Consider the following 20,671-nt stretch of genomic DNA (forward strand, 5'->3'; position numbering starts at 1 on the left):
GCTCCGCCCCTCGTGACATCACGGTCTGCCCCCTTAATGCAAGTCTATGGCATGGGGCGTGACGCCACGCCCCCTCCCATAGACTTGTATTGAGGGGCAGGCTGTGATGTCACAAGGGGCGGAGCCATGACTTCACGCTGCTCCGTCCCCTGTATGGCCCGTCATTACGCACAGAGCAAACTCGCTCTGTGCAGTAATGAGAACGCGGTGCCGCAGCGGCGATCCCGGGGGTCCCCAGCAGTGGGACCCCGGCAATCTGACATCTAAATCCCTATCCAAAGGATAGGGGACAAGATGTCTAGGGGTGGAGTACCCCTTTAAGCTTAAAAAGAAAAAGTTATAGGGGTCAGAAGAGGACAATTTTAAACGTATACATTTTCCTGCATGTAGTTATGATTTTTTCCAGAAGTGCGACAAAATCCAACCTATATAAGTAGGGTATCATTTTAATCGTATGGACCTACAGAATAAAGAGAAGGTGTAATTTTTACCGAAAAATGTAATAAGTAGATTTCTCCATATATTTTTGTGTAAAATGACTGATGTCATTACAAAGAATTGGTGGCGCAAAAAAAAAAGCCATCATATGGATTTTTAGGTGCAAAATTGAAAGAGTTATGGTTTTTAAAAGGCAAGGAGGAAAAAAAGAGAGTGCAAAAACCCTCCATCCCCAAGGGGTTAATTGCCATGTTTTGACCCCGCCTGTAGCTTTTTTTATATGCCATAATCTGTTTTTTTGTATCTGTACCATTTTGGTATTGATGTGACTGTTTAATCGCTTTTTAACTATTTTTTTCTGGGATATTATAAAAATTGCAATTCTGTGGTTTAATATTTTCTTTACATTTACATCCTTTACCGTACGGGATACATAATGTTATATTTTAATAGTTCGTACAATTACGCACGCAGCTATACTAAATGTTTATTTTTATTATGTTTACGTGTTTTTATATAGGTCTTCACTGAAAATGCAGGGCTGCCGCCGGCTAGCCCTGTGTGTATGATCATCTGAGAATACAGTGGCCCTCATTTACTATTGTTAACCCGACTGCTTTTCTTGGGTTTTTGTGGCGCATGTTTGTCTGCGACATGTCGCATCCAGTGTGCGACGGTCTGCGACAGTTTTTCGTGAATAACCCGACTCTGCTTTCCATAAACCCGAAAAAGCGGCGTAACCCGACAAAATGGTCTTTTCCCCATGATTTAACAAGTTTTCTGACCCGAAAAATTGTTTTTTCAGTGTCTATTTTCCCTACAGCTTGCAGCAGTAGGATATATATATATATTTTTTTTTTCTCCACAATGTAGGCTCTTATATAGAAGACAGAACCAAATTTATGCTGTTTTCACATTTTTTACTGTAAATTAAAATAACAATGCCTTCAAAATGTAATTGCAAATTAACATTTTGAAGTTAATTAAACTACATTTACAACTTTGTCACATTCACAAATTTCTGAAATATCAAACAAACTATTTAATGACGTCCAAAAAATTGATTGGTGAGCTGTTGCCTCAAAAGCATTGTCAGCTGCAAAGTTCTGTTCCAAATTAATCTGGATTTCGTCACGAAGATTTCATCACTAATGGACAACCAAGTCGCCTCACAAACTCCCGCGCGTGACTGAGGTTAAAATGTAACCCCTAGGCTGCCGAAACTGCTACATTATTACGCTCGTGCGACAAAAAAATGCACATGCGACATTGAAATGCGACACATTCATAAATAACTAGGGAAGTAAAAAATCGGGTTAGAAAACAACGGACACATTCAACCTGACTTTATAAGTAAATCAGGGCCAATGTATTTTGCGCTGCTGCAGACGATTTTGCGCAGCTTGAAATACGCTGCGTAAGCAGTATGTGGGACCGTACCCTTAATATGATGGTACTAGTGTGAGCCGGGAGAATAATGTGCTGAAAAATGTAAATTCTCTAAGGCTTTGTTCATACCTGCATTGCAATCAATTTTTTGGGTTATCAGAGTTGAAATGACAATGCACCAAATGTGTCATACCACTGACACCACCTGTGCCCACTGGCACTGTATAACCAGTGAGCAGGGCAGCTTTAGTAAGGCCCCTTATAAAGGTTTCTTTGACTTGGATTTTGTAATAATAATACTCTTGAGGCAGGCAACCTTTTGGCTGAAGTAAAGCTGAAAGTCAACGTCAAGTAAAACGGCCCAAAAAACTTGAAGCTCATGTAAAGCTGGAGCATGTCAATACAGGTGTCAACGTGATTTCATTTTGAATAGATAAAAAGTTGATACGGATTCCTTCTCTCTTTACAGGTGAAGTTACCTCCCATGATCGAGATCATCACTGTGGAGCAGCTCATGGAGTATCTGGGTAAGTGGAAATCTTGGGGGGAATTTATCATTGAGTTTAGACATCATCTTTTTGTGTTGTGAAAAGTCCCAAGTTGCATTTTTGATGATTTTTTTTTTAGAGACTTTTTAACAACCACACTTTCACAGTTTGTGTCTATTTGTAGTAATCTATTTATTTTTTTCTTCTTTTGGGGGTGCAGTGGACATTAAAGGGGTATTCTAGGAAATTTTTTTTATTTGACTATGCTACAAGGGCTGTAAAGTTAGTGTAGTTCATAATATAGTGTCTGTACCCGTGTGTGACGGTTTTCTCACAATTCTTCTGTGATTTTCACCCCAATATTTATTTTTACCAGCATACAAAATGTTCTCAGATTTTTCCCAGCTTGCAATGTGGCCGAAACCTGACTCACTAGTCAGCTGATGACAGGGAGCCTGTCTGCTTCAATGGGTGGAGTGATCGCTTGGTGGGAGAGAGATCAATCTGCAACTAATGCAACAGCTGTAGGCACCCTGATTGAAAACCACAGGTCTTTTGAATGGATGCAGCTCATTTATGTTTCAATGGGTGGGGTGGCTGATGTGTGGGAGGGATGAAAATGGAATAATGGGATTTGTAGGAAAAAAAGGAACACTCAAACAGGAAATACCAGTTCACAAAAAGCTAGCCATAGTTTTATGGTAATCTCACAATATAGCCATTTAGCCCCAAGACAAGCGCAGATCCTTCCTAAGCATGTCCATTACTGGCTGCCAGGTACGTACTAAAATCACCTTAAAAGTCGCAGTCAATGAATTATAGGGGTTTATAATTCATTGACTGCGACTTTTTAAAAAAATCTGCTTTTTTTTTCTTTTTATAATTTTTTTTTTTCAAATTGTGCATGAGGCATAATTTTTGAGCAAAGGTACACCACCCAAGGACCACACTTCAAACTTTTCTATTTCACAGACCCTTCTTTACCTGAACTGTTTTTTTTTTCTAGTTTTTGTAATGTAAATAAATTAATTTATTAATTCTTAATAAAGTAAAATGGCTTAAAATGCTGCTAATCTTTAGCTATTAAGCTAACAAAAATTGCCAGTTACCTGAAATGTATCACTGACAAAAGCCCTAGGAGGACAAGACAGAAGCTGATGCAATGAACAGAAGTGACTGAGGATGGGTGTAGTTACCGTATTTAGCGGCGTTTAACACGCACTGGTGTATAACATGCACCCCCATTTTAATTTAAGTAAAGTAAGAAACTTAAGAAATTTAAGTAAAAAAAAATAAAAATACATATAAGATAAATGACAGACTAAATCCCTCTAACTTTGATTTTGCCTGAACTTCAGTTTGGTCCCCCCTCCAGTGCCACATCATTCCTCCCCTTTTATCAGCCCCTGTGCCACATTTACACCCATCCCCCACCCCTTACCCTCTCATCATTCCCCCACTGTCTTATCATTCCCCCACTGTCTTATCATTCCCCCACTGTCTTATCATTCCCCCACTGTCTTATCATTCCCCCACTGTCTTATCATTCCCCCACTGTCTTATCAATCATTCCCCCACTGTCTTATCAATCATTCCCCCACTGTCTTATCAATCATTCCCCCACTGTCTTATCAATCATTCCCCCACTGTCTTATCAATCATTCCCCCACTGTCTTATCAATCATTCCCCCACTGTCTTATCAATCATTCCCCCACTGTCTTATCAATCATTCCCCCACTGTCTTATCAATCATTCCCCCACTGTCTTATCAATCATTCCCCCACTGTCTTATCAATCATTCCCCCACTGTCTTATCAATCATTCCCCCACTGTCTTATCAATCATTCCCCCACTGTCTTATCAATCATTCCCCCACTGTCTTATCAATCATTCCCCCACTGTCTTATCAATCATTCCCCCACTGTCTTATCAATCATTCCCCCACTGTCTTATCAATCATTCCCCCACTGTCTTATCAATCATTCCCCCACTGTCTTATCAATCATTCCCCCACTGTCTTATCAATCATTCCCCCACTGTCTCATCATGCCCCTGCTCATCATGCCCTCCTTCTCCTCATGCCCTTTCCCCCCCTGTTTTTGATATATATATTTTTTCCCCATCTTCCTTACCTAGCTGCGTTCGGCAGTCCAGGTCCGGTGTCGGGTTTTGCGGGCTGTGGTCAGTGAAGCAGGATGAGTGACGCTGCACAGCATCAGGGACGTCACTCATCATTCGCTGCAGCCGCCTCTGGTCAGTGTGACCGCAGCCATTAGAATAGTCACAGCGGCAGCACCATTGAATGAGTGACATCCCTGATTGCTCCGCTGCACAATCAGGGATGTCACTCATTCAATGGTGCTGCCGCTGTTAACATTCTAATGGCTGCGGTTGCTGCGACCACACTGACCAGCGGCGGCTGCAGCGAATGATGAGTGACGTCCCTGATGCTGTGCAGCGTCACTCATCCTGCTTCACTGACCACAGCCTGCAAGACCCGACACCGGACCTGGCCTGCCGAGCGCGGCTAGGTAAGGAAGATAAAAAAAAAACAATACAATAAAAAGCAGGGGGGAAAGGGAGGGGAAAAAAACAAAACAAAGCGGGAGCTGCGCGCTGGTCACTGATTTAAAGTGGCCGCGGCCAGGCTGCTAATCCTTAACAAGCAGACGCTGCTGCGGCCACTTTAAATCAGTGACAAAAAGATTTATCCGCGTAGAACACGCAGGCAGGCTTTTTGCCTTGAATTTAAGTTTTAAAAGTGCGTGTTATACACCGATAAATACAGAGTCATTTTCCCACGTCTTTTGTGGGTTGCTTTTAATTTATCATACATAGGGCGTCAAATTCCCCGCAACTAAAAACAGTGCTCAAAAGCATCCACAGAGCACACACTGATAAATTCCCTCCCTTGTTTTTAGAGAAAGACACTTGTTGCTTTACATTATTGTTGTATACATTGTTAGAGATATATTTCTCCATTCCCATAAATTTTCATGTCTTGATTGAAGTTTAGCATGTCTAAACATGTGAACGCAGAAAGGACAGGATTACTAAGTTAAAGGGGGTTATCCAGGAATAGAAAAGCAGAGCTAATTTCTATTAAAAAAAAAAGTCTCCCATTCTGTCTCCAGGTTGGGTTTGGTTCTGCATCTCAGTTCCATTGAAGTGAATGGAGCCAAGTTGTAAAACAACACAGAAATGGAGCTGTTTTTGAAAGAAATTAGCTCTGTTTTTTGATTCCTGGATAACCCCTAACAGAGTCTTTGGATTTACACTGTTTGGAGCATTGAAGAGCCAACACTCTTTCAATGTTTCATATATAATTGTACTTTGTAATTACATATTTTATTTTACCATAAAATGTACTGTAAAACAAATTTGTGAGGTGAATTTGTGAAGAGAAAAAAAAAAAAAGAAAATCTTAGTTTTCTGTCTATAAAGCTGTATGGGAGCTCATTTTGTGCTGTAATTAGTAATATAGAGCATGATTACTATTGATGGTAATAACGCCAGTGTTGTGACAGAATGATAACATTAAGGGACAGTAAAAATTGGTTACTCAGGAGTAATAATATAGAAGTCTCATACACTGTGATACGATTCCTAAATTTACCTAATAAAAAATCTAATGTATATACATAAGTTTTGTTTTATTTTATTTAAGGAAAAGGCCAATCAATGCCAATGGTACCAATAAAAACATCAGATTATGCACCATACACTTACACTTACCATACCTTGATATTATTTCTGTTATATACTGTATTCTTTTCCAAACTAGATTATATTTTTATACAGTGTCTTATATAGCATCAGAGAAGAGTATCCTCTATATGCAGGATTGCTGAGCATGTAGCCCTATACAACTGCTTGAACCTAATAAGAACTCCTTGTAGTCTAAGTCAGATGTCATGCGCTGAGTTTTCCAGTCGCATGCGTCCTATTCGGGATTGGTCCCTGCTGTGCGTGCGCAGTATGGGACAGGATCAGAGAGTAGAACGGCAGACCGGGTTCCCTATTAGAATAGGAGCATTTGGGATTAATGGATCTGATCAGGATGTTTATTTGTTTGACATCACTATTGAGTGCCAGTGTGGAACATGATTGGTTTGATGGTATGAGTGATGTCACAAACAGAAGGGCCTTCTTATGAGCCCCTGACTAACTTACTTAGTATCCACCTGATACCTTACTTATTAGTCCTCAGTCTGCTAATGTCTTCCTTGATAAAGCCACACATAGTGGCGAAACATGTAGGAGGTTGCAGTTGTACACTATTTTAGTTAGTGGCTCCAGTGAGACTTACTAGGGTTTTCTCTAAGAATATAACAAAGTGGCAGCACACACTGCAGGTGTTCACAAATTGCACTATGGTATAAAATAATTGATGTATCAATTGGATTTTGTGGTTCCCATGCGGTAACATCAGTGAAATCCCTAAGTGGTACTTATCTTCGCTATATATAATTTGGTTCCATCTACCTATCAAAGACTTCTACCATCTCTGTTGCTCTCACTATAATTATATATAATCAGAGTTACTGAGTATCTAAATATAGTAGCCTGGTCAGCACTAAGCTATGCGGTGTACTTTCAGTGTGCACCCTTTTGTGTGGATTGGTCTCACTATAATCTTACTTGGAGGAGTCACCATTTTGGGGCTACTGGTAGTGCACAGGAGCTGTGATTTTAATCTGTGTTCTTTACACACTGTGGTTAATTTATATCAAGGTTAAGTTTTACAGGTATGGGGTCAGGGCACAATTTTGTTATGTAGTTGGTTTTGGTGCCTTACCCCACCTTTGGGCCATATTACGTTGTTCACACAATTGTTTCCACTGAACACCATTGATGTGGTTTATAGCGGTTTAGATGCTGCTGTGAAAACTAAAACTGGCCATAATTCTAAAAGGTATGTTTGGCTCAAAAACAACGCTCCTCAACACCCAAAGAACATCATACCTACATTGATGCTTGGTGGTAAAAGTATCATTCTTTGGGGCTGTTTTTCTTCAACTGAACCTAGGGTCTTAGTTAATTTGAAAGGAATTATAAACAGTTCCAAATTTTAGGCAATTGTGGCACAAAACCTTTAGGTGCCGGTTAGAAAGCTTGAAGAGGAAGTTCACCTTTTAGCACGACAGCGACCCAAAGCACACATCCAAATCCAAAAAGGCATGGCTTCACCTGAAGACTAACGTTTTGGAATGGCCCGCCAATTTCCAGACCTTAATCCAATAGAACATCTGTGCGGTTATCTGAAGAGGGCTGTGCAGATCTGGCAGATTTGGAGTGCGTTTGCAAAGAGGAGTGGGCAAATATTACCACATCAAGATGTGCCATGCCAGTAGTGTGAAGTCACGAGGGGGCATGAAGTCACGGCCACCCGCACCAAGCATTCTGAACATAATGTTCAGAAAACCAGGTGCTGCACGGAGATCGCGGGGGGGTCCCAGACCCCCCACAATCAGACATCTTATACTCTATCCTTTGTCTAGCGGTAGAGTACCCCTTTAACATAACAAGAACCTGGCATTTTGACAGTGGTGTGTAGACTTTTTATACCGACTGTATCTCCAAGAGGCATTCTTAGTTTTATTTTTGTATGATGCTTAAAGCATACTTTTCAGTGATCCACATAATAAATTGTAGAATCCAAACAGAATTAAAGCTTAAAATATCATTGAGGAGCCAAAATGTTGCTGTCCTTTCTACATTGGATGAATGAAGCTAAATTTTGACATTTTGTCTGTGCTGCTTCTCCTTGTGAATTCGTGTAGGTTTAAGTGCTCAATGCTATTTACTAGCTCACTCAACTTGCAGGCTTCGCATTCCATTAAGTGTAATTTTCTTTTTTTTTTTTTTTTTTTACTTAATGCTGATATCAGATAAAAAAAAATATCAAACCATTTTAACAAAATTTGAATGTTTGAAATTGCCCTATTTTGACCACCTATAACTTTCTTATTTTTCCGTATATGAGGCGGTATGAGGGCTCATTTTTTGTGCCATGATCTGTAGTTTTTATCAGTACCACTGATTTGCTTAGGTTTTACTTTTTATACATTTTTTAATAAATTTTTTTGGAAATAAAATGTGACAAAAAAGCTGCAATTTTAGACTTTAAAATTTTTTTTTTTTTTACGTTTACGCCGTTCACCGTATGGGATAATTAACAATATATTTTAGTAGTTCAGACTTTTACACACACGGCGATACCAAATATGTGTGTTAATTTGGGAAAAACGGACGTTTTACTTTTTATTGGGGGAGGGGATTTTTCTAATTTTTTTTCCTTTTTTATTTACATTTTTTTTCCTTTTTTTAAAATTTTTTTTACACTTTTTATGTCCCCATAGGGGACTATTCATGGCAATCAGTTGATTGCTAATACTGTTCAGTGCTATGGATAGGACATAGCACTGATCATTGGTGATCTTCTGCTCTGGACTGCTCGATCTCAGACCAGAGCAGAAGACCCCGGGAGACGGCCGGAGCCAGGTGAAGGGCCGCCATGCTGGATGATCGGATCCCCGCGGCAGCGCTGCGGGCGACCCGATCATCCATTCAAAGTACCGCACTGCCGCAAACGCCGTGATCTGTATTGATCACGGCAACTGAAGGGTTAATGGCGGACATCATCGCGATCGCCGATGTCAGCCATTACCGGTGAGTCCCTGGCTGCTGACAGCAGCCAGGACCTGCCAGGCATGACGCGAGCACCACTCCGGTGCTCGCGATCATGGCGGCGCATAAATGTACGTCATGGTGCGTTAAGTACTACATCACCATGACGTACATTTACGTCCATTGTCGTTAAGGAGTTAAAAACAACAATTGGAATGGCTGCTCCACTGTATCTGATTCTATTGCTGTAATAGGATTGTAGCACAAAGTTTGAAACTCTTGTGTTCTGCAAACAAAATGTATATGTCGCTAGTTACTACGCTCTATCTATCACAGTCTAAGGCTATGTCATATGTATGTTGCCAGAAATTTAGATATTTAGATGTATGCTGGTCACTGAGTGATGAAATGTGATGTGACTGGAGCATTAATAGGATTTTACTTACCATGGAATTATGCTATATTGGATGTGTCTCATACTAGAGATAAGGCAATAACATATTAAAGGGGATATGCAGCCCTAGACGCTTATCCCCTATCCTATCTGATCGCAGGGGGGTCTAAATGCTGGGACCCCTCATGATCTCCTGTACGGGGTCCCAGCGTAGAGGCGTGGCAATGTCGGCTCCCCTTACGGGAGATGCCGGGGGGTCCCAGCGATCAGACACTTATCCCCTCAGATAGGGGATAAGTGTCTAAGACTGCAGTACTTCAAGTGCATGTTGGGTGGCCAACATGTAATCTCTTATATATATATATATGTGTGTGTGTGTGTGTGTGTGTGTGTGTGTGTGTGTATGTATGTATATATATATATATGTGTATATGTATATAATAGAGAGAGAGAGAGATACTTTTCAGTGAATGTTTAAAGACACGTTTGCTTTTGTTCGGAGGGCCACATTTTAGTTTGTGCTTTTAGGTTTTGATTACAGATGTGAATAAACTGCTCTTGCTCATTTGATTGGCATCATAAATGTCTTTTCATGTGGTCAGCTCCAGCACACCACAGAACTGACAGCTTTCAGTGACCTCCAACGTTTTTCTTACTCACTGAAAGTAGGAAATAATTTAAAAGCAGCTATGCCTGGTATTACCCTTTGCTATAGCTTATGTCCCATTCCAGTTAGTAAAAATTACCTATAGTACCTATTAGAGGCGCTACTAAAACTACAGAGCAGTGTGAACATTAAAGGGGATGAAGCGCTTAAAAAATATGATGGGCATGGTGCCGAGAGTTGGGACCCAAGATCTAATATTTATGCCCTTACCCTTAGATCAGCCTTCACCTTTCTAAAGGGAAACTGACAGCTGGTTCACCCACTATTAGCCCAATACACAGGGTAATAATGAGGGTGAACTGACCAGATCAGTGCCGCAGCTCACAGGATATACAATGTTAATCGCTGGCTTTGCGCAATGGCGTACTTAGCATTCCTGCTTACTTCCCCTCTGCTGCAATACTGATATTCCCACCCACTTTGCATTTACGTGGGTGAAGGTGGTCTCCTCTATAGTTATTAGGTGAACAAGCATATGGCAGCAGAGGGTAAGATGGCAAAGATCCTGGGTATGCCAACTCCCGTCTCCATTGCGCAAAGCCGACTATTAACATATTAGCAATAGAGGCTAATACATTGTATATATCTAGAAAGGCAGCAATGATCCTAGTAGGTAATACATGATTTTAATCTGGTTTACCCGCACTATAACCCTGTGAATTGGGTTTAGTCTGGGTGAACCAGCTGTCCGTTTCGCTTTACTGATACTGGAAAACCTTTTTAACCTATGTGAAGCCACTTTGTAGGGATAGCTTTAGTTATGGACAAAACAATGTTTTTTTTTTTATTTATTTTAAATTTAAAGGGAACCTGCCTCTGTTCTGACTCGCACTGATTTAAAGGGAAACAATCACCTGTTTCATGCTGCACAAACCACGAGCAGCATGAAACCGAAACAGGCAGCGGGATGCTGGGACAATATGAATAAAGGGGTACTCCGCTGCTCAGTTTGTTTCAAACGCTGCAGCCAGCGCCGGGAGCTTGTGACGTCATAGCCCCGCCCCCTCATCACAGCGGGGCTATGACGTCACTAGCTCCTGGCAGCGGCTCCAGTGCTCAGGACAGTTTGTTCCAAACGCTGAGCTACGGAGTACCCCTTTAAGGCTGCATTCCCATCACTGTTGCAGCCATAGGCTGCAACAGTGATGGGAATGCAGCCTTAAAGGGGTACTCCGCTGCTCAGCTTTTGGAAAAAATGTGGCGCCAAAACCCATTCACTTGTGGTTTCGGCACCACATTTGGCGCCGAAACCCATTCACTTTAATGAGCCGACCAGAGTCAAACAGTGACTCCGGTCGGCTCATTTTTGCCCCATATCTGGTTTTGTGACCGGTGTGAGGTCCACCGCACACCGGACCTAAAACTGTAGTATACTTGGGAGGCGGAACCTGCAGCTTCCAGGCCTTTAATGACTGCTCTCTCTATACATTCCTACTAGTGTACTATGCTTTTTCCCATCTGTATTCTAGCATTGGTGGCTGTGACCAGTAGACTTTATTGACATATAATAGGACCTACCGTATTCTTCCAAGGTCACTTATCTTGATAAGAAAAATGTTACTGTTACTTTAAATGATTGAAACTGAGCCTTAGATGCTCTGAGGACATTGCCTAATGTGTGTAAGGCCGCCTTTAGGGTACATTCATTCCTTTATTCATATAGTGCCAATGTATTCCACAGTGTTATACAGAGGTTGTCACCAATTAAATTACTCCTTGTCCCTATTGGGGCTCATAATCCTTTTGTATATTTTTGCAATGTGAAAGCAAACTGAAGTACTAGAATGAAACCCATGCAAACATGGAGGGAGCATACGAACTCCTTTCATATATTGCCCTTGGTGGGACCTAGGACTCCAGCGCTGCAAAAGGGCTAACCACCGGGTCACCATTATTGAAGACAATCTTGTGACAAAAAATCTATTTCATACATATGTACAGGGTTTTAACAACATGTTCATGGATTACAAACCTCATTTTTAATGTATGGCATGCTCGCAGAAAATGTATTAGGTACCACAGTGGTCTCAAACTGTAGCCCTCCAGACGTTGCAAAACTTCAACTCCCAGCATGTCCGGGCATGCTGGGAGTTGAAGTTTTGCAACATCTGGAGGGCCAAAGTTTGAGACCACTGAGCTGCCACATGTGACCAAATCCTTTAGGGTGCTCGTTAGAGATGAGCGAACTTACAGTAAATTCGATTCGTCACGAACTTCTCGGCTCGGCAGTTGATTATTTATCCTGCATAAATGAGTTCAGCTTTCAGGTGCCCCGGTGGGCTGGAGACTCTCTTCTAGGACTGTATCCACCTTTTCCAGCCCACGGGAGCACCTGAAAGCTGAACTCATTTATGCAGGATAAAAATTCAACTGCCGAGCCGAGAAGTTCGTGACGAATCGAATTTACTGTAAGTTCGCTCATCTCTAGTGCTCATAGATCAAGTTCATGTTGTGTGTTCTGCTTATTACTGTAAGCAGATGCTAAGCACATCTGGTGCAGCATGTTTGGTAAAACAGTAAAAAAATCAGAAAGTGACCATTCATTTTGCTAGATCCTTGTAACTCCCAATTTTCAGCTGAGGATCTGTCTGCAACCATGTGTGTTAAAGGGGTTATCCAGGTAAAAACTTTATTTATATATATATATATATATATATAATCAACTGGCTCCAGAAAGTTAAACAGATTTGTAAATTACTTCTATTAAAAAATATTAATCCTTTCAGTACTTATGAGCTGCGGAAGTTGAGTTGTTCTTTTCTGTCCAAGTGCTCTCCGATGACACGTGTCTCTGGAACCGCCCAGTTTAGTAGCAAATCCCGAGACCAGCAGAGATGTCAACAGAGAGCACTGTTGCCAGACAGAAAACAACAACTCAACTTCAGCAGCTGATAATTATTGGAAGGATTAAGATTTTTTAATAGAAGTAATTTACAAATCTGTTTAACTTTCTGGTGCCAGTTGATCTAAAAAAAAAAAAAAAGTTTTCCCCTGGAGTACCCTTTAACACGCTAGGAAAAATGTACGGAATATCCGTCCGGAAAACATGGGCGAATATTCCGCACATGCTAGGACCGCTTGGAAATGGGCAGTCTCATAGACTGCAATGCATTTCTGAGCAAAAGACCTGTCTATTCCTTCTCCGTATGTTGCAATCGGGGATTTGATTCCCAGAAACATCTGCCATGGAAATTCCACAGTGTGCACAGTGCAGCAGAATCCCATTGCAATCAATGAGACTCTGCTGCAGCGGAACATCTGTGCAGAATATTCCGCACTGACATTCCGCTGTGTGAACATACCCATAGAGCGAGGGGTAAGTACTAAGACAAATCTCGGATCTGCTTTAGTGAGTGACCTGCATGCAGCTTTCCTTCAGCATTCAGTTTTTTAAGTGGCTGCCTGCTGAAATGAAAGGTTATTTAGAAGTTTTGTATTTATAGTCTGATTGTAAGGCATGGTTTGATAATTGGTATCTTCTAAACATTGTGCCACCACAAAATACTTTTGGGTGGGTAAAGCACAAAATAGAGCTTTAAATAGCTTGAAACAGGCTGTGGTGGTGGAGGTACTATTATGTCCTTGTGCGACATAAACAGACAAAAATAAAGTATGTTAGGATATCAAGACCTGTCTGGAACAGCGGGATTATTTTACCCTTTAGACAAAGGGAAATTGTCGCTAATATTTTGCCTACAGCCTTAAGGCCGGAATTCCACTGAGGATATTTTTTGCAAAAACGCCGTAAAAAACGTCAATTCTCCCGCACAGCGTTTTTTCAGCGAAAAAACACCGCATCCAGATGTTAGCTGCAAGTCAACAGTAAACTGCAAACTACCACTTGGCTTTTTTCAGTTTGGCCTTTTTAAAAAAAAATTATTTATTTTTTATCTTTTTGTCGTTTTTCAGCAATTTTGGCCTCGGAGGCTTTTTTTTTTCAAAACGCCCAACAAAACCTAGTTTGGTGGTTTTTTTTGCACAGAAATCGTGGCATTTCCTCCCATAGAAGTCTATGGGAGAGCAAAAACGCCAAGAAAAACACTGTTGGTTTTAACTTTTGCGGTTTTTATTCTTTTTTGGACTTTAGGGATCCAAATAAGTGACGAAGATACTTTTTATTTTTTTTTTGTAAAAATTTCATAGGGTACCATTAAAAAAATTATCAAAAAGATACAGTAGTGATGGAAAAAATAGTATTTAACAAAATCTATCTTTTTTTATAATGACATTTTTTAAACAGGGAACAATTTATGTGGTCAGGTAGGGCAATAAAAATGTAGCCGACAATAATAAAAATGTAGTGTACGTTTTTAACTTTTTTATCAAAATCTTTTAGCTAGTACTACTGCTCCCAGCATGGAACACACTGTTCCATGATGGGAGTAGTAATACATGTACATGTAATTGACAGATCGTCCCGTCTCTGTTGCGATCCTCCTGTATAATTTATAGATGCAGCCGTCCACTCTTCTATGGTCCCCTGCACTGCCGTATATATATATATATATACACTTATTCATATTTCCCACAGAGAGTTGTGATTGGCCAGATGGTTCCAGCCAATCACAACTCTGTGGGAAATATGAATAGGTGAGTATATAAGTCAGTGCAGGGGACCATAGAAGAGCGGCCACCCGCATCTATACATTATACTGGAGGATCACATCGAGTGTCAGGAGTGACATCTGCTGTGATCTTTCCTTAACTGCAGGAACTACTGCTCCCAACATGGAGCACACTCTGCTATATGCTGGGAGCTGTAGTACCTGCATTAATAGACAGATCGCAACAGGTGTCAGAAGTTACACTCGCTGCGATCTGTCTATTAATGCAGGTACTACATCTCCCAGCATGGAGCAGAGTGTGCTCCATGATGGGAGTAGTAGTACCTGCAGTTAAGGACAGATCACAGCGGAAGTCACTCCTGACACCTGCTGCGATCGTCCTATCTATTGCAGAGATTCGGAGTGGCTCTACACAGCGCTCTCATCTCTGCTCTGTACTCTGGCCATGTGGTAATGTGAATAGAACATCACTCATTCATATTTCCTTCTGAGAGTGGTAATTGGCTGCAACCATCCGGCCAATCACCACTCTGGGCGGGAAATATGAATGAGTGATTTTCTATTCACATCACTGGCCGGAGTATAGTGCAGAGATTTGAGCGCTGTATAGGGCCGCTCCGCATCTCTGCTATATTATGGACAATCGCAGCGGGGGCACCCGGGGCGATATGTCTTAGTACAGGTACTAATACTCCCATCATGGAACAGTCTGTTCCATGCTGGGAGTAGTAGTACTACCTAAAAAATGTTAAGGGAAAAAAATAAAGGGAGACACACACCTTATTCAAAATTATTAAAAATTTTGTTTAAAATAAATAAACATTTCGTTAAATACATTTTTTTCCATCCCTACTGCATCCTTCCTTTTTTTTTTTTTTTTTTTTTATACCCCAAAAAAACTAAAGAAAACTCCAAAGGGGCCAAAAAAAGGCAAATTTCACACAAACGCCAGAAAAAAACACAAAAACGCAGGGAAAAACAGTGGCAGTTTTTCTGGCGTTTTTAAGCTTAAAAAAACGCAGTGCAAAAACCTCAGTGGAATAATAGCCTAATGCTGTAGATCTCTTGTACAGTATTCCAGTATTGCGACAAGTTGTCAGTGGGATTTATGATGCATTGTTCATTGTTTAGCTTTTTATTATATATTGTTTTAACTGTTGATATAAAAAAATAAACCCTTCTTGTAGTAATTCTATAAGTTCTGTTCAGTGTACATCATTTTTTTTTCTAATTTGAACAATCTGTCAGCCCATGTAATGCTATGAGCCTCAGACCTTTTGCTGACAACTAATGGGTGAATAATATGAATCCTACTGTTGTCTCTGCCTTTTCATAAGTGATACATTTAGGGTTCTCTCCTGGGCTTAAAGGGGTACACCGGGGGAAAACTTTTTTTTTTTTAATTAAATCAACTGGTGCCATAAAGTTAAACAGATTTGTAAATTGCTTCTATTATAAATGTTAAAGGAGATATCCAGTGCTGAAAAACTTATCCCCTATCCTAAGGATCGGGGATAAGTTTCAGATCGTGGGGGGGTCCGACCGATGGGGCCCCCCGCGATCTCCTGGGGCCCGCCCGCTGGAAGGGGGCATGTTGACCACCGCACGAAGCGGCAGCTGACACGCCCCCTCAATACAACTCTATGGCACAGCAGGAGTGCAGCCTTCGTCAATCTCCGGCTCTACCATAGCGATGTATTAAGGGGGTGTGCCGGCCGCTGCTTCATACGGTGGTCGACACCCGCTATCTAGCCAGCGAGCCGGGGCCCCGCACAGGAGATCGCGGGGGGCCCCCATTTTTCAGCACTGGACTACATCTTTAATCCTTCCAGTACTTATTAGCTGCTGGATACTACAGAGCAAATTATTTTCTTTTTGGAACACAGAGCTCTCTGCTGTCCATTTTAAAAACTGTCCAGAGTAGGAGAAAATCCCCATAGCAAACATATGCTCTGGACAGTTCCTAAAAGGGACAGAGATGTCAGCAGAGAGCACTGTGCTCGTGATGTCAGCAGAGAGCTCTGTGTTCCAAAAAGAAAATCATTCCTTCTGTAATATTCAGAAGCTAATAAGTACTGGAAGGATTAAGATCTTTTAATAGAAGTAATTTACAAATCTGTTTAACTTTCTGGCACCAGTTGATAAAAAAAAAAAAAAAAAAAGTTTTCCACAGGAGTAAGTGCCAGAGGCAGGGCACAGAGCCATGTATACAGATGTAGCCTGCACAGTGACAGGCTCTGCTCAGGGGCATGGCTTTATGACACCCCTGTGTGTGGAACACTATTATTAAGAATGAGGCACGTGATCTGGGAACAGGGCTTATTACTGTATTTGAGCCAATGATGGTGGGGAAGGCAGGAATGAGCTCCTTGACCCTTTATACACTGAACAAAAACTTGATTTTATCATTTGAAATGATATCAGCGAAGACAAATGTTTGACTCATATTATTTCCCTATTTGCTGACAGCCCATAGCATGTAGGTAGGCCGGTGTACAATGCCTGTACTTTGACAGCTGTACTCATAAATGTATAATTTATTAAGAATTCTATATATATATATATATAATATAGAAAAACAGATTTGCTGCAGCACACAAAAGTAGTGACAAGTGGTTTATTCCGTTCCAATCGCTACGTTTCAGCCGCCCAAGTGCTTGAAAAGGCCCCAGGGGCGGCTGAAATGTAGCGATTGGAATGGAATAAACCACTTATCACTACTTTTGTGTGCTGCAGCACATCATTTTTTCTAGCATTGTGGACCCGGGACCTGGGACTTTCTGCTGCGTGCACCCATTTTACTATATTTTTTGACGTGCGGCTCACCCTGTGTTTTATATATATATATATATATATATATATATATATATATATAATATATCCCTTTTTTGTTTATGGGGTGACTATTTACACAGCATAGCTTTTGGTTGGGGGGGAGGGGTGATTTCAGCTTCATATTCATTTTGTGTTCATTTCATAACTCATTTGAGAATTCTTAACATCAAGAGAACATTTAGATTTAATAGGCCACCCACCCAATAATTAAAAGAAAAAAAAGTCTTACAGTGCTAACCATCCTTTTTGCGTAGATTTCATCATTGTAATGATATGTCTGGGCTTTTACCTACCTCCTAATTTTGATGTTGCATATTCCTCACCTGTACAGTGCAACCATGTCATTTATGTGCCAAATCCACTAGTTAGGAAGTCAATGCACCGATCAGCCATAACATCAAAGGTGCTCTACCCCCCCCCCCTCCATTTATAAGATGCCATTTGTGTAAACCTTTTTAGGGAGCAAGAAGTGAAGCCAGGCACAGTGTAGCATTGCCATCCCCTGCTAATGGTTTTAAACAGCTGACTGCTTGCTGCGTGACTACACAAAGAGATGGCAGACTTCAAGCAGTGACAAGTCCAGATGTGCCTCTCGCATATACCGGGGAACGAGGCCACTAGTGCTTGCTATTCACCCATAATTGTGATCTGGACTTGAAATTGTTTCTACTTAAATACCATCACTGCCTGCACGAGCCTGTCTCAAAAGTAGCTACTGGAATGTTGAGCAAAACAAACAACCCTTTCCGCTGGATAACCCCTTTAAGGCCTGTCCATGGTTGCCGTTTTTGGGCCGTATAAAATTTCTCCCTCCGGCGTGATTGCATTGCTAAATCTTCATTAGCTATTTTTGTGCTATTTTTGTGTTTGTATTAAGAAAACCTGTTTTCCTATACCCTGTTGGGAAATTCAGAGATAAGACACAGGTCTTGTATTAAGGCTGTTTATTTCTCATATATAGTGGGGGGTATGATGGTGGTTCAGGGGGACACACCCAGCACCACCGCAATGTAATTGTGGGCTGCCAATCAGTTGTCCTGACAGCCCAAGGCCTTCTGTAAGCATTCATGGCTGCCATTATGAAACTGCGTCTACAGCTTGGTTGCTTATACAAGTGGGGGGGGGGGGGTAAAGTATTTGGTTTGTGTGGAATTATCTGAACTGTTAAAATATAAAATGTTTCATCCTGTTCGGTGAATGGCATAAAACAAAATAAATGTCAGTTTGTTTTTTCTTTTTTTGGTCACCTCACATCCCCGAGAAAATGTAAAAGAAAAGTTATCATGTTTCACTTTTCCACTTTTTGAAAAGCTAGCAAATGATAAGAAAATAAGCCAAAGAAGCAATGAATTATGCATCAAACGCAAGCAAATAGAAAGTTTGATGTTTCTTTTATCAAGTCTTACTAAAATGGGTGCATTCACTTAAAGAGAACCTGTAGCCAACTAATACATTTTTTTTTATTTTACTGACATTACATAGCTTAACCCCTTAACGACCACAGATGTAAATGTACGTCCTAGTACGGAGGCACTTAATGCACCAGGACGTACATTTATGTCCTTTACATGACCGTGAACATCGAAGCGGTGCCTGCGTCTTGCACTGCAGGTCCCGGCTGCTACCAGCAGCCGGGGACCTGCCAGTAGCGGCCTACATCCGCTATCGCGCGGATGTCCACCATTAACCCCTCAGATGCTGTGATCAATACAGATCACAACATCTGCGGCAATTCGCACATTTAAATGGATGATTGGATCGCCCGCAGCGCTGCCGTGGGGATCCGTTCATCTATAATGGCAGACGGAGGTCCCCTCACCTGCCTCCGTCCGTCCTGCCTCCGTCCGATCAGAGCAGAAGATAGCCGATAACACTGATCAGTGCTATGTCCTATACATGGCACTGAACAGTATTAGCAATCAAGTGATTGCTATAGATCAGTGATGGCAAACCTTTTTGAGCCCGAGTGCCCAAACCGTAATGCACGACGACTTTTTTTTTTTCCCTCAAAGTGCCAGCACAGCAATTAAATCAGAATACTGAGGTTTAAGTTTAGAAAAAACAACTCATACAGTTGCCATAACTAACATCTTTTGTTTTAAAAGAAGAACAGAGTTCAATTATCCAAACTTATTTTTTTTTTTTTAATAGTTTATAGTTCCCCCACATTAGGTTGGCAGCACAGTTCCCCCCACATTAGATTGGCAGTATAGCTCCCCCACATTAGGTGCAGTATAGCTCCCCCACATTAGGTGCAGTATAGCTCCCCCACATTAGGTGCAGTATAGCTCCCCCACATTAGGTGCAGTATAGCTCCCCCACATTAGGTGCAGTATAGCTCCCCCACATTAGGTGCAGTATAGCTCCCCCACAGACCTACAGCCTTCAGCCATTTATAGTGTATGGCTGGAGGCTGTATGCCTTTGTACTGCCCCACTTCAATGCTCCGTCCACCGCTTCTCCGGTCAGGGGGTTACAATGCTGGGTCCTGGGGCCGGAGGAGCTGTGGTCGGAACACTGAAGATGACATGCAGGTAACTTACCATGCGCGCGCGTCGTCCTCCTCCGCTCTGCTGTTGCTATTGGCGCACACACGGGAGGTCAGTGACGTCCCTACGTGCGCTACCTCCCGGTGGCCCCTGCGATTTTAAAGTTAACGTGGGGCCGCAGAAAGGTAACCGGGACCTCCTTGTGTTCCGAAAAGATCTTTCAGGACACAGGGATGTCCCGAATGGGCTGATGGCGAACTATGGCCACGTGCCCACAGAGGGGACTTGGCGTGCCACCTGCATAGCTTCACCATCACTATGGGGACATAAAAAAAAAAAAAAAAAATAGTTAACAAAAAGTGAAAAATCCCCTCCCTCAAAAAATTTAAATTGGCCCCTTTTCCCCATTTTTCCCTCAAAAAGCATAAAAAAAAATTATTTATAAACATATTTGGTATTGCCGCGTGCGCAAATGTCCGAACTATTAAAATAGAACGTTAATGATCCATACGGTGAACAGGAATAAACGTAATTTTTTTTTTAAAGTCCCCAATTGCGTCTTTTTATTTTTTTTTCATTGCTTTTTTTTTGTCACAATATATATAATATAGTTATTTCAAAGTTTCATATGCGCAAATGTGGTATCGATAAAAAGTAAAGATCATGGCGCAAAAAATGAGCCCTCATTCTTCCCCGTACACGGAAAATTAAAAAGTTTTAGGTGGTCAAAATAGGGCGATTTTAAATACTGATTTTGTACAAAAAGTTTCTTTTT

General features: G+C 41.3%; 1 protein-coding gene across 1 annotated transcript in view; it reads left to right on the forward strand.

Moving 5' to 3' along the window:
- Positions 1-20,671, forward strand: part of MINDY2 (MINDY lysine 48 deubiquitinase 2) — a 78,895-nt gene that overhangs the window by 12,924 nt on the left and 45,300 nt on the right. Inside the window, exon 2 of the mRNA XM_056572428.1 lies at positions 2,297-2,354. Coding sequence (XP_056428403.1) covers positions 2,297-2,354 — 58 coding nt within the window. The remainder of the gene's footprint in view (positions 1-2,296; positions 2,355-20,671) is intronic.

The sequence above is a fragment of the Hyla sarda genome, chromosome 4 (assembly GCF_029499605.1).
Source record: "Hyla sarda isolate aHylSar1 chromosome 4, aHylSar1.hap1, whole genome shotgun sequence".
Taxonomy (NCBI): domain Eukaryota; kingdom Metazoa; phylum Chordata; class Amphibia; order Anura; family Hylidae; genus Hyla; species Hyla sarda.